Source organism: Myodes glareolus, chromosome 7 (assembly GCF_982192425.1).
Source record: "Myodes glareolus chromosome 7, mMyoGla1.1, whole genome shotgun sequence".
Lineage (NCBI taxonomy): Eukaryota > Metazoa > Chordata > Mammalia > Rodentia > Cricetidae > Myodes > Myodes glareolus.
In genome coordinates, this window is record NC_142032.1 from 69,105,484 (window position 1) to 69,119,762 (window position 14,279).

Below are 14,279 nucleotides of genomic sequence, written 5' to 3' on the forward strand. Positions count from 1 at the left end.
AAATTATTCATTTCACATGAAACTATATTCCTCCTTGACATATTTTTACAGACACAACAATTCCCATTTTATAAGCCAAACTTTGCCTTGTTATGGGACAGTGTTATTTTGTTGTTTGGTTTTATTTATGAATGGGATTTTACCTGTATATATTCCTGAATATATGAATAAATTCTATTCATGCATTAACATGTCTTCTGCAGATCTGGAGGACTTTAATTGGGTTTCTCACCAGATCTCAGCCTACCTTCCCTAAATGGTCTCTGCCTTCTGTCTACCTAGGTGGCTTTGGGATAGAGAATGAAGGTCTCAGAGTGGGAAAATGATCATGTCCCCAGAAGGGGCAGGCAAAGGGTCCTGAGGGTTCTGAGTGGGGGTGGGAGGGGGGTCTCCATCTTGGCTGCTGTGGGGTAGAGAGAATCTGGTGGAGCAGGGAAATACAAGTTCATGGAAGGGCCCCGAGCTCTCATTGGCATGAGAAAAAAAGAGGGGTGGACACACAGAAGGGAAGAGCCAAATTGGCAAGATTAGTCAAGTCCTTAAGCCAAATCACCAGGTGTTCCAGGGGCTCACTGTTAATTGAATGGCAGAAGCCATCTCCTGAAGTGGGATCCAGCCCAGGGAAGATACATGAACAAAAGCGTATTGTAATTAGTTTGTTCTTGTTTGTTGGTCTGCTATTTTTTTTTTTTTTGAGACAGAATATCATATGTCGCCAAGGCTGGCTTCAAATTCAATGCACAGTTGAAAATAACACTGGAACTTCCAATCCTCCTGTGTTGCTGGGATTATAGGCGTGCACTGCCACACCCAGTTATGTGGTGTGGGGGATAGAACCCAAGACTTCGTGCACGCAGCAGAAGCCTTCTACCAAGTGGGCTACCACATCCTTATGCTTTTATTGCATCATTTTATATGGACAATTGCCGTAAGCTTAATATTTCAGTCTTGGCAATAAACCCATGGCGCAGCTCTGCTAGCGAAGCCACCCTGTGAGGCTACCCATAAATACAAGTTTCGTGTAAATAAAACTGCCACCTAGTGCTAGAGATGGCTTAGTGGTTAGGACAACGAACGGGTATTTCAGAGGACCTGCATTTGATTCTGAGCATCCACATGGTGGCTCGCAACTACCTAAAACTCCAATCATCAGGGATTCAAGACCCTCTCTTTAGGCTTCAGCAGGCATTGGAAACACATGACATACACAGGACATATATACAGGTAAAATACCCATTCATAAATAAAGCCAAACAACAAAAATAACCCTGTCCCATAGCAAGGCCAAGTTTGGCTTATAAAATGGGAATCGTCGTGTCTGTAAAAATATGCCCAAGGAAGAATAGATTCTCATATGAAATGAGTAAATTCTGCTCATTATTTGTCATTTAAATGGCAACAAAACTACCAGGAAGATGTTTTGTAGGGTGTTTGCATCAGTGGGAACGTACTTTACACTCCTATTTAGTTAGAAGACCTGTCAAAGCAATGCAGCCACGGCTGACTTTACTAATGTGTGAGAAGGAATGGATTTCTTGTCAGATAGCCCTGGGGGTGGCCACACAGCTTTGGGAATAAGATGCAGGAGGCGGTGAGAGATATTGATGCTCTGAGGTACACACAGTGGTGACAGGCACTGAAGAGTCTGGAGGGTCCAGAGCATAGAACAGGCCCTCGAGGACATGGAGGGTCTGTCATATGCAACGGGAAAGGAGGGCAGATACTTCCTTCTGGGGAGTTTCCTTACCATGAAGACAGATTTGACTTCAAACCACCTTAAAATTCCTGGCAGCTTATAGGCCGTAGTGTAGATGGTTCTCTCGATCCACATATTCTGTAAGAAGAGCCCACACAATACATGTCAGGATGGGGGTGCCAGCAGGAGGGGACTCTGTTCTGTTGGGTTTCTGTGTGAGCCCAGCATGTGGGTCTTCTAGCAGGACAAGGGCTGTGTTCACATTGGATAGGTGTGTGTGAACCCTAGGAGCCTTGTTCTATTTGACAACCACAACTCATCATAGGTTTCAAGTCTATCAAATTTGTTTCTCTGCTGTTTGGCATGGAATTGTAGTGGGTGAGGAGGGGTGACATAAATACCTCAGAATGATAGGTGTTCCCTCTGAAATAAGTGTGCTTGGGGGAGGCATCCAAATGAATTTTATGTTAGCCTTTCCCAGGGTTCAAAAGGAATTCAAAGGCACAAACGCATCAAAGACAAAGTTTCCTAAAATTGACCTCTTGACTGCTGTGGAATAATCCTTTTGTGCACTGTAAAAATTTGTCACTCAAATTGGTTTAATAAAAAACTGAATAGCCAGCAGCTATCCAGGAAGTATGGGTGGGGCAACCAAACTAAGGATGCTGGGGTAAAAAAGGTCAGAGTCAGAGGAGACGCCAGAAAATACAGAGGAAGCAGGATGTGTAGAAAATGAAGTAACATGCCATGAGCCACATGACAGAGGGTAGACAAGAAATACAGGTCAATTTAAAATGTAAGAGTTATCCAGTGGCTTGGATTACAGGCATGCACCACAGTACTCACTCATTGTCCGCCACGCTGGGGATCAAACCTACATTTTTGTATGTTCTAGGCAAGCATTCTACTATGCAAGGTACAGCCTCAGCCCTAGGCAAATTTCAAATAGAATCATCTTCCAAAATATATTTTTCATAAAGCTCTATCTCATACATTGCAAGAAATGTTTTCAAACCAAGGAGCCTAATTCTGTGCCTCTTTAATGGTTGGTAGACAGCTCTAGCAAAGGGGCAAACAATAACCTTCCAGACGAACAAGTTATGGGGCGACAATAACAGAATGCTGGCCTGTCCTTTAGAACCTCTGATATTCCAGAGGAAAGCAAGGGGACGGACGATAGGAGCTTCAGGGCCACAGGCAGATCTGTCTCCCAGGCCATGTTCCTCTGCCTGTGTTCTTAGGGGCTTGCTGGAGAAAGGGTAGACTTTCAGAGCCTGTCTGCTTTCTCCTTCACGTCAGTATCCTTGTGAATACTCTGCGTTTATCTTCAGCTTCATGGTCCGTTCCTAACTTGGATCCTCCCTCGGTTGTCTCCCCCTCAATGGTCCTTGCTCCTCAAGTTTCACCCTCTGTAAGGCTTATAGGTGCTCTTGGCCTCAAAGGGCAGTTTTTCTAGCATTTGTCCATGGAGTTTGAAGCCTGTAGAAGGGGCCAGGATCAGGCTTCTCACTACCATAAAACACTGCTTTTTTTCTGGAAGCCTGAACCTCTGTCAGGCTGTGAAGGGCTAAATCCCGGGGCTTCTGAATGCTTCATCTATGCGTGAGGACCCAAATGGGGCCATCGGGGGATTTTGGGGCCATCTAGAAACAGCACGAGCTCTGAGGCTTAGCACAGCTCAAAATGTCAGGTGTCTCGGTTATTCTTAGCTCTGCTGCCAGCTCACTGAGCGCTCTTCGGCAGTCTGCTTGGCCTCCATGTGTCTATTCCTTACAATGTAAGAACATACATACTGCAAGATGGGGGTGGGTGGGTGGGGGAAGTCAATAAATCCTCGGGTCCCAGACACTGCAGAAAGAAGAACGTGATTTGTGATGGTGAAAGAAATACTCAGAAAGCTGTGACGTCATCGTTAGCACGGACGTCCAGGTTGTCTGTGCCTAGACGCTGACCCTAGTCATACTGCGAGGACCAGGAACTACAGGGTTGGGATGTTAGCACTGGCTGAGGAGCCCAACCTTCATCTTGAAATAAGGAGTCACCTTACTCCAAGCTCCTGTCAACACACAAGGACTCTGGCCTGGGGGCCCAGAGGGGCCATCACTAAGGGAACTGCCAGGAGCTGTGAAGGAAACTCAGGTTTTGCCCCAGTATTCCTGCAGAGGGAGGGTCAATGCCTCTCTGCCCAAGGCAGCCCTGAAAGTAGTCTCTAAAACCTGATTTACTTAGGTGTGGATGATAGTCACCTTTGGCTTCCTGTACCCCAAAGGCATCTTGACTACCAAAGAAAGCCATTTTAGTAGGGCTGGTTCTTGCTGTCATTCAGGGGCTCAGGTCCCCTTGCATTATGGGTCTGAAGAGGGATTCTGCAGGGAGGAGTTCTAGCAAGAAAGGTGTTAATGTGTCAGACTTGTCTGATGCCTGCCTTTTGATATGGGTCCATTAAATTGATTCACTTGTACAGTTTTGTTGAGTATCTCTCTGTGTGTGTGTGTGTGTGTGAGTGTGTATAGGTAGAGAGCAGAAGTCAACCTTGGCTAGGTTCCTCTGGGTACTGTTCACCTTATTTTGTGACACAGGATTCCTTATTGAGACCCGGGGCTTGCCTAGTAAGTCAGAGTGGCTGACCAGCGAGCTCCAGGGCCCTACCTCACCTTGTCACCCCAATGTTGGGATTATAAGCCTACTGGACACGGGTTCAGGGGATGGAATTCAGGTCCTCACGCTTGTAAGGTAAGCACTTTACTGACTGAGCCATCTCCCCAGCCCTGCACGGCTAATTTCTAAAAGACTATACAGACATGTGCTACTATTTCCAAGGCTAATGTGATGGCTATGTAAAGGAAGAAGTATCTGGCAGGGTCTGGAGCCCGGATTGGTTGTCATGACCAGGGAGACAGTCAGGAAGATGACTGGGTTCAGGTTAGAGATGCATGGCATGATGCCACACAAGATCACCCAGTCCAGAATGTCTGGAAACCCGCCGCAGTGTGATAAACTCCAGGGAGGCTTGGTGGTGGCCTCACCTTACTGCCATTGCCACCCAAGGCCAAATAAGCCTCTGGCGTTCTGGGCATTGAGAGTCACCGGAAGGGAACACCCAGTGCCTGATGCCATTGGTTCACTCTTAGATGTCTCTGCTTGCTCACTAATAGGCTATATGAAATGCTACTAGCTTTCCGCAGCCTGGAGTGTAATGCCTAGGAAGTCTGCATAGGAGGTACAGAGATATTTAACACTGTCCGTGGTGGCCTGGTGGGAATGTGCTCTCCAGGTCCTTCTGTGGCTGGGAGAACAGGTGAGGCGTTTTGAGTTTTGTTACAATGTTGTAGATGTTGCTGTTTTTTAATTACCGCGAATTCATTGTCTGGGTTTTTCTCCCCTTTCCGGACTGGCCGAGAATATTCAAACCGTTGGACCTCATTCACCCTGTAAAAACTGTAGAGAGAGAAAACGTAAGCACCTTGGTTTTTAGACAGAAGTGGGGGGCTTCAGGGTTGGCCTCACAATACATCACGGGAAGTGTCCCCAACCTTGACCTAAAGCTATGGTCTTGGCCCACTCTCCGGCTGGCCCCTGAAGGGAGACGGTGACAGCACAAAGGCTGATGAGACTTTCACCTCTTTGTCTTTGCCAGTGCTCAGGGGAGAAGAGATGCTGAGGAAGGGATGCAGGCAGGTGGACCTGGAAAAAGCTTAGGAAGGTGATGTGAAGAAGAGAAAAAGGGCCCGTGGATTCAACAGGTGTGCTCAAAATGGCAAAAATCAATAATGTGTCATTTTAGTGGTGTGTGTGTGTGTGTGTGTATGGGAAGAGAGAGAGAGAGAGATTCATTATGTAGTGCTGGTTGACCTGTACTTTGCTATGTAGACCAAGCTACACTTGAAGTCACATAGATCCACCTGCCTCTGTCCCAGCTAGCTGAATAACTTGACAGCTAACTTTATATAAATTGAAAAAGAAACATGCACTCTGTTTTCAGACTTTTGAGGTACAGGTTTAACAGATTCCAGAGTGGTGTGCAGGGCCATAAACAGCCTGTTGTCTCTCTTCCTTAGGGGAGAGATGAGCTGGTGCTTGTGAAGTGTGTGTGTGTGTGTGTGTGTGTGTGTGTGTGTGTGTGTGTGTGTGTATGAGAGAGAGAGAGAGAGAGAGAGAGAGAGAGAGAGAGAGAGAGAGAGAGAGAATGTACCCAGTGCCATCTGAGAGCACCGTTAATCCTCTATTTGACTAATGCTGCATTTCTGTGAACAAACTCGCTACAAACAGGCAGTTCTGGTTTGTTTCCACAACCGCCAGGATGCAACAGGATGCCAAACAAACAGACCAGAGGCAGAGCAGGCATCAAAGAGGCTGCAGCCCCCAGCAGGGCAGAGATCAAATAAAGAACTCACCACATCAAAGAGCCACTGGGGAGGCTGACTCGACAGAGCTACCCTGTCCATCAGGCACAGTTCATCCCACAGGGAAAAGCATGCTTTAAATACCACTGCATGACCCTGTCTGTGTGTTCACACATGGGGGTACACACGTGTGGAAAGGTGAACATGTGCATGTGCAGAGGTCAGAGGACAACCCTGAGAACGGTCCTTCGGGCACCTTCCAATTTTTGTTTGAGACAAGGTCTCTCAATAGCCAGGAATTTTCCTAAATAGGCTTCGTTGGCCAACCAGGAAGTTTATGAGGATTTTCCTGTCTTTGCTTCTTGTCTTGCCATCGCTGGGTTAAAGCCTGAAGCACCCTACCTGGTGGCTTTTGTTTTTTTGTTTTTTTAAATGTGTGTTTGGGGTATTGAACTGGGTTTTCATGCTGGCAAGGCAGGTGCTTTACCAATGCAATGATTCATTCCTCTAACCCTAGGGCCAGAGGTTTTCACTTTGCATCGCATGGGGAGCAAATACTAAGATGTCTGTTCATAAAAGGCAGCGAGCCCACATCTGCAGAGAGTAGGGGCAGGGAGGAGTTTGCACACTGGTGGGGAGTCTACTCTGAACATGTGGTCTCTAAGGAAAACCAAGGCTACCTTTTCTCTTCTGGGTTTCATCTTCCAAGACACTAGGGGAGGAATCTTCTGTGCACCCCTCTAATTACTTTCCTTCCCTTTTGTGGGTATCAGAAATCACTACTTTCCCTTGTTCTTGGGAAAGGGTAGAAAAAAGCCATCTGAGATGTTCTTCAAAGGTTAAAGTTCACACATAAAAAAGTAGAGTTATAAGCAACAGCCCCATCGTTAGCATCTTGCTGCCTCCTAATGGTAATTAAAGCTGGCATGGTTACCTTACAATCTGTTCAGACACCGGCCGGTGAAATTTCGGGGGCAAATCTAGCTTGGGCTTCACTGTGAAGCACTGGATGTCTGAGGGCAGAGAGTTAAGGACCAAATGACAGCACACAGGACAACCAGAAGAAGCCCTGCCATCCGAAAGCACCAGTACATCAACTGTTCCCAGGAACGGCCCTCCTGCTGCCTTAAAGGATACACTGGCCAGGAGAAGTCTTGATGTCATCGCCCGGTGGAGATGTTGTCTTCATTTTCTCAGCATTGGGAAACTGAGTTAGTAGCCGAGCTTCAAAATCTTCCCGTCGCTCGTATTCTTTTCCTCGGTAGATGAACACTTTTCCCTGGAAACAATGATTTCTGTTAAAGAACACCACAGGGGAAGGACCGAGGAAAGCTCCCACACAGGGGCGCTGCTCTGCGAAACGTCTTTGATAGTTTTGATTTTCCCTTTTGAAGTCACGGCACTGAAGAATCACCTGCAGCTGCATGCTCTAATCAAGAGCACTCAAATACATATGGCGGAGGACTCCCCACGAGCTTCGTTCTTAGCGCTATCAACCAATTAAAAAAACTATAGAGGAGGCCAACAAGATGGCTCAGTAGGTAGAGGCACTTGTAGCCAAGCCTGGCAACCTAAGCTTGATCCCTGGAACCCACATGGTGCATGGAGAAATGCCTCCCACAAGTGATTATTTAAAGCTGAATCTGCTCACAGAACTGTGACCAGTCTAGGGGTCATTCAACCTCTTCTTCCTTCTCTCTCTCTCTCTCTCTCTCTCTCTCTCTCTCTCTCTCTCTCTCCTCTCTCTCTCCATGGTGTCTCTATTATGTATCTCTGGTGGTTCTGTAACTCACTATGTAGAACAGACTGACCTCAAACTCATAGAGAGCCACCAGTTTCTGCCTCCGAAACGCTGGGATTAAAGGCATGTGCCTCCACACCTGTCAGCCTCGACTTTCAAGGAAGTAATAAGGATTCTTACTGGGGGGTGGGTGTCCTCCACACTCCACTGCAGCCAACCTGGATAACCAGCTAGAAAGTAACCCAGGCTCTCCCTGAGCTTCTGTGTCCCACTCTATCTGTCTTCCTCAGTAACCTCCCCAGAAGTTGCTATCCTGTCGAGAGAGCTGTTGGTCCTGCTTTTATTTCATTGAATCATTGTTCTTTGTCAAAAAAGCATCAACTCTGGTCATATATTTGGGACTGATCATCTTGTGGGAATACCCATGAACATGTAAGACTAATTAATTTTTAAGCTTCTCTCATATGAATTGCGTGTCAATTGAGCTCCCAGGCACAGCAAAGAGCCTGCATGAGAATCCAGTCGCCAGCGGCAGCTGCCTCTCCCCTGTAGCTCTCATTAAGTCATCTCTCTCCTGCTCCGAAGAATCCAGCTCTGCAGGGGACTAAGGGGAGGTCCTCAGAGTGGGACCAGACTCTGGGTGTCATATCGAGATCAGCAGAGATGGCGGAAAGAGGAACTAGACAAAATACGAAGACTCCTGGCCTCCCTGAAACCTGGAGGCTGGACTTCTGACCAGCAAGAGGAGCTCTGTATGATCCTTACTCAACAATGATAAAGTCTACACAACCCTTTGGGACTGATTTTTGTCTTTTTCTAAGTAACATTCTCCAATCTAGATTTCACGGGAAGCTGTTCCCAAAGCCAGCTAAATCTGGTGTGGGCTTCGGTGGATGGGCACTCCCCTTCCACGGGCTACACTGTGGGGGGGGGGGCTTCTCTATGTAGATTCGAGGCAGTCACTCTACATACATCTGGAAGGAAGAGTCTTGAGACATATATCAGATCTCTTCAAGGACCAGAGGTGTGTGGAGGTCAGCCGAGTGACAAACGGGTGTCAGCGGCTAGAACATAACGCTGCTGCTGTCATTTGAAGGCTGCTGCCTCTCCCACCTGCCTAGTCCTCTCCTTGGTTGCTTCTGTCCAATCAGAAGCTTCTCTGCATCAGCTAGTTATGCTAGTGCACCCTTGGCTTATTAGTGGCTGTCCACGGACAGATAGAGGTTGTTGGCAGTGAGAAGGAGGAAGACAGAGGAGAGGGGCCAGTAAGAGACAGGTACAGTATTTTGCTACACATTCTTAGACCTGTGTTGACTAAGTTGTAAACCAAAACTTAACGAATTGACTAGTTTTCACAGAGATAAGGGGGACTCCTAGGTCATGCAATTAGCTACCCCTGCTGCGGCCCGAATGCCCTTGTAACACTTCTACCTTCTACACACTGAACTAGAGTCCCCAAGGTAATGGTAACTGAGCGGGTATGGGCATTGGGAAGGGACTGGATCCACAAAGGTCTCTAGAAGTTTTTTCTCTCCCATCCTACCAGACAGGGATTCCTCTGACCCCTTGAGCCTGGACTTCCCAGCCTCCCGGTCTGTGAACAATGCATTTTGTTAGCCACCCTGTCTAAGGTGTTCTGTTATAACAGTCCAAAAAGATCTGAATAATCCCCCTTTCAAATCCCAATTTACTGTGCACTTTAACAAATTACTAAGGAAGTAACAGTTTAAGGTGTGGATCCCCCCCCTACACCCCACTTTGTACTTAGGTATGACTTGATGTATGATTATGGAAGAAACAAATGCCCTATTTTTCCTCTGGTAGAAAAATGTCAAGCAGAAAGCAAAGTAATATGTAGTCTTAATTAGAAATATAAATACAGAATCTGGGCCTCCTGTGAGGCCCTAGGAAGCCAAACATCTCAGGAAGGCACAGATTTACTAGAAAGCGGGCCACTCCGAAAGTAGAATGCATTTATTAAGCTTTACCCTCGAAGAAGGCACAATAATAAAAATACATAAAGGCTTTAATAGGAAAACACTAGAGTTATAGATGAAAACACTAATAGTATTTTCCAGAAATGCCCATTACTTTGCATTCTGCGGTCGTCCCTCCAACCACGAAAACAGGGCGGGGGAGAACACACATACAGTCAAAGATATTTATTCCTTGTGAGAATTATAAATATTAATAAGAATGCAAAAAAGCAACGAGCTCGATTTATGGGGAAAAACAGTGCCAAGGGGAAGGCGAGATAACTCAGTGTCTGCTCTCCTGGCAGCGTGAAGTTGCTAAACATTCCGCCCACTTTTTGGTAACTGGTAATGTCATTGTCAGACTGACCCCTGCCAGGCGATCTGTGAAGCGTAATGAATATATTGCTACAGCCCGGCAGAGTCATTCAGGTGTGTTGGGAAAGTCAGCTCAGTATTAATCAAGCATGTTAAACTCTTTATTCTTACTTCACATTTTGTCCTTTGACGGTGGAAGTGACCCAGGATGGTCCCTGGAGCCTGCAGGACCAGTGCTCTAGGCTGGATTGCAGCACGCCTCCCTGGGGGCTGTCGCCACACACTCAGGCAGGCTGCTGCTTTGCTGTTGGAGTTATAGGTAACTATATTCATGGTTGGTGGCCGCCATGTCACAGGGGGATTCTGTTCCTGGGGCATAGATTCTAACACTCTATGCACATGAGTGTGCCTGTTCCAACGTTGGCCTCTCCCTTGGGCCACTGACATGTTGGGGCACACATAAAGACAATAAAATTTTTGCAAAATTGGACAACTTCTACTACATGCCTTTTGTATGTTTGTATTTTTGTGTGTGTGTGCATGTGTGTGTGTGTGTGTGTGTGTGTGTGTGTGTGTGCATGCGCGTGCATATGTGAGATGGTACCTATGGAGGCCAGAGGAAGGTAGCTGATCCAATGGAGCTACAGGTGGATCCCAGGAGTTACAGGTGGATTTCATCCACCTGACCTGGGTGTGAGAACCTAAATCTGGTCTCCTGAAGGGCAGCAAGTATTCATAACTGCTGTGAGATAGTGCTCTTGTACACTGTAAAGACTTGTCACTCACATTAATAAAACTCTGATGGACCAGTAGCCCAGGGAGGAAGTATAGGCAGGTTGACATTATAGGTATTATAGGTGAGTGCCATTGAGTCTGGCTTTATGTAGCTTCTGGGGATCTGGATTTAAGTACTCACACTTGCGGCAAATGCTTTGCCCAAGGAACCATCTCCCAAGATTGTTATGTATACTTTGACACAATTAAGCATACATAAATCTCTGAGGAGAGTTCTTTTATGAATTAACACACACACACACACACACACACACACACACACACACACACGTATATGTAACCAGAGTTCTCATGTAATTAAAGAAAATATTCTTGGTCTCTCTCTGGCACCCTAGAATCAGCATACGACTTTCCTGGGTGAAACACCAAGACTGAAAGGGGTCTCTCTGTTGAGCCAGTGACTCACTCAGAACAAGAAGACTCAGACTCACCCGGAGGAATGAAGGGAATCCTTGCCCGTAGTAGCCAACGGCAAAGTAGTCTGGCTTGGGTCTTATTACCTTGACGATGTTCTCATAAAACTGCGCCTGCTTTTTCTGGAAAGAAAAATGAAAACTCACTTCAGGGCTGAGCAGAGAATTGGCACATCCACCCTTCAGGATTCTTGTTAGGGACCTGAGGACGGCACCTGAGAGAATCCGGTAGTTTTGACATGACTTTTCATACTGTCCAGCAAGGTACCCTAAACCTTTGGTCACTTGTGACTTGGGGGTATTTTCAATAATCCAAGAGGATGATTTTCCTGCATTCTTAGCATTTGTTTGCTTGTTTTGAAAGGATACAGGTCGGATGCTGGGAGAATCTGAAGGACAGAATTGTTCTGCTCTAAATTACAGACAAACGTCCCGTCATAAACGTGGTCCCCTGCACACAAAAAAGGCACGGCTGAGAAGGCCGCCCTGGCATGATAGGATGCTCTGGCATGACAAGGTTCTGGCCACTACCTGTCTGCCTCCTCTTGTGGAAGAGGTGAGGGCTTTAAACCAGTTGAAACTCTCAGAGACTCTGAACCGTCAGGACCCTGCACCTAGGATGTCAGTCAGCACTTGTTATGCACCGCAATGGACGCTTTAACGCCCTGGCCTACTTGAGAATAAAAAGTGAATGCTCATGGGCTCCAGTCACCCCGCAGATAAAGGACAACCATTTCCCAAGATAACCAAGGGGGAGCAGGTCAAAGCCCAGAGAATATCCGCGGTGGATCCGGTGCGAAGACTGAAATGAGAAAATCTAGGAAGAAAACATAACCAAAGCGAAGGCCTACCAGCAATTCACTCAGCTGTTCATAATCAAACATCTCCGTTTCGTACTGCTCTGCAAGTTCCTTGCCCAGGGCGATGGCCTCCTCCCACATCTGCGAGTGACATAGATAAAACAGAGAGACCCAAGCATGAATCATGCATCCAGCTGAACAGTGGCATCATTATTCACAATGAAACCTCCAGAAATCCGCTAGATTAACAGACACTGCGGGGGGATTGTGCAGGAAGCAGACAAGTGTTTTCTAGAGGGTCCAGGCTTTAGCTCAGGACCTGCGCTCTTGAATAAAGTACTCAACCCCGGCTCATCCATCACACCAGCTCTCCCCACAGCATGGCGGGCTGCTGGCCCATCATCACCTGTCCTCGCTCTCCTGCTGCCAGTAATGGTCGCCAAGGACCATCTGTCAGGGCAGCCTCAGAGCCAGGGAAAAGACACCGCAGGGTGAAGACACATTGCTAGGAACATCTACTGCGTGGCCACTTCCCAAATGTTCCCACTGCATAGCTGTCATGTTCCAGAAAGCATCCTGCCAGAAATGCCCATCCAAAGCTTCAGAATGCTTGCTTTTTGCAGATGTCAATCCTGCCAGTATTTGAAAAGGGACTTCCCTATGGCAAATAGTTTGAGGTGCTTCTCCAAGTAGCTTACTTTTAAAAACACGGCTAAACTTTTTTACCTATCTTACTTTTAATTGTGTGTGTGTGTGTATGCGCATGTGTATGTGTGTGTGTATGCGCGAGTTATAAGATGTTGTTATAAGATGGAGTTATAAGATGTTGTGAGGTGCCCAGTGTGGTGCTGGGAACTGAACTAGGATGAGCCATCTCTTCAGCCCCTTATCATCACCATGACAGCATTTATTTTTTAAAATGTGGATAAACTTCTGACACACCATAGTTATTTCCCATGGGAAAGGTAAGCTGGGTGGATTGAGAAGCATGGTGGCATTCGGATGTAGAAGCTCCCCTATGATGCCTCCCAGCTGCTGCCTACTCTCCTCCTTTGGGCTTCAGTGACCCAGAACTTTCTCTAGCATATGAAAACTGGAACATGCTTGCCTTCCCACCCCGGACGGTATTCCCTCAAGGGCAAGGGCTGGGTGTCACTCATATGAAATTTGAGAACATTTACCACCTGCTTGTTCCTCAAGGCTCAATACATAGAACTGAAGGCTGATAGGAAACGACAAAGTTCAGTCAGCTCTCACCAAACTGCAATCTTAGCCTCAAATGTCTACATTTCCACAGCGCTGCTGTTCCCAAGAGTTCACAGCCCCAGTCCTCATGGGAGATGCTCACTCCTGCCCACTGATAGCTAGAAAAGGACCAAGCCCTCCTGGGGACAATCCCTCCTTGGCAAAGGCATAGATCAGTGGCTCCTAACCCCTTTGGGGGTCACACACCAGACATCCTGCATATCAGATATTTACATTATGCTTCATCACAGTAGCAAAGTTATGGTTATGAAGTAGCAACAAATTAATTTTATGGTTGGGGGTCCCCACAATATGAGGAACTGCATTAAAGGGTCGCAGAATTAGGAAGGTCGAGAACCACTGGCATAGATGATCATGGTGGGAGCAAAATAAAAGTGGGGCCTTTTAGCAACATCTAGAGGATGCTGTCCACGGTGTCTAGCCAGTCAGCTGTGCTCCCTGGTTCGGGTTCTCCAACCACCTGGTAGGGGAGTATCATTTCCAGGATGCAGACAGGAAAGCTGTAGATCAGAGAGGGAAGGAGCTTGCTCAAGGTAGCACAGCAGATGCATGGTAGACTTGCATTCTTACTCTTGCAGATTATATGCCAGCACTTCCAGGGCTGTCACTCAGCACACTCCTGGCCCAGAGCCTGGTATGCTGTCTGCTAGAATGGGCCCACCACAGGCTTTGGGTATTACTGACTCATTCAACTAACTGAAGGGGCACTTCTACACTTATATCCCTCGGAGACACTCTTTCTGTGCCCATTATTTTATAAACTATTCCCCTTTGCCCCACTGTGGGTTTTGAGACAGCATCTCATAGGGTCCTAGGCTAGCCTCCAATTCATCATATAGATGAGGATGATGCTGAACTCCTGAGTCTTCGGCCTCTACCTCCCAAGTGCCGTGGATGGCAGAAGTAGGCATTTATGCCCAATACCACTTGGTAT

At 46.9% G+C, this 14,279-nt stretch overlaps 1 protein-coding gene across 2 annotated transcripts in view; it reads right to left on the bottom strand.

Annotated features, from left to right (window-relative positions):
• Dock1 (dedicator of cytokinesis 1) overlaps positions 1-14,279 on the bottom strand; it is a 502,998-nt gene that overhangs the window by 28,665 nt on the left and 460,054 nt on the right. For both annotated transcript variants that reach the window (XM_085693243.2, XM_085693242.2), the window contains exons 39-44: positions 12,131-12,220; positions 11,298-11,402; positions 7,177-7,318; positions 6,974-7,052; positions 5,050-5,134; positions 1,748-1,834 (exon numbers count right to left, since the gene is read on the bottom strand). In XM_085693243.2, the coding sequence (XP_085549369.1) occupies positions 1,748-1,834; positions 5,050-5,134; positions 6,974-7,052; positions 7,177-7,318; positions 11,298-11,402; positions 12,131-12,220 (588 nt within the window). The remainder of the gene's footprint in view (positions 1-1,747; positions 1,835-5,049; positions 5,135-6,973; positions 7,053-7,176; positions 7,319-11,297; positions 11,403-12,130; positions 12,221-14,279) is intronic.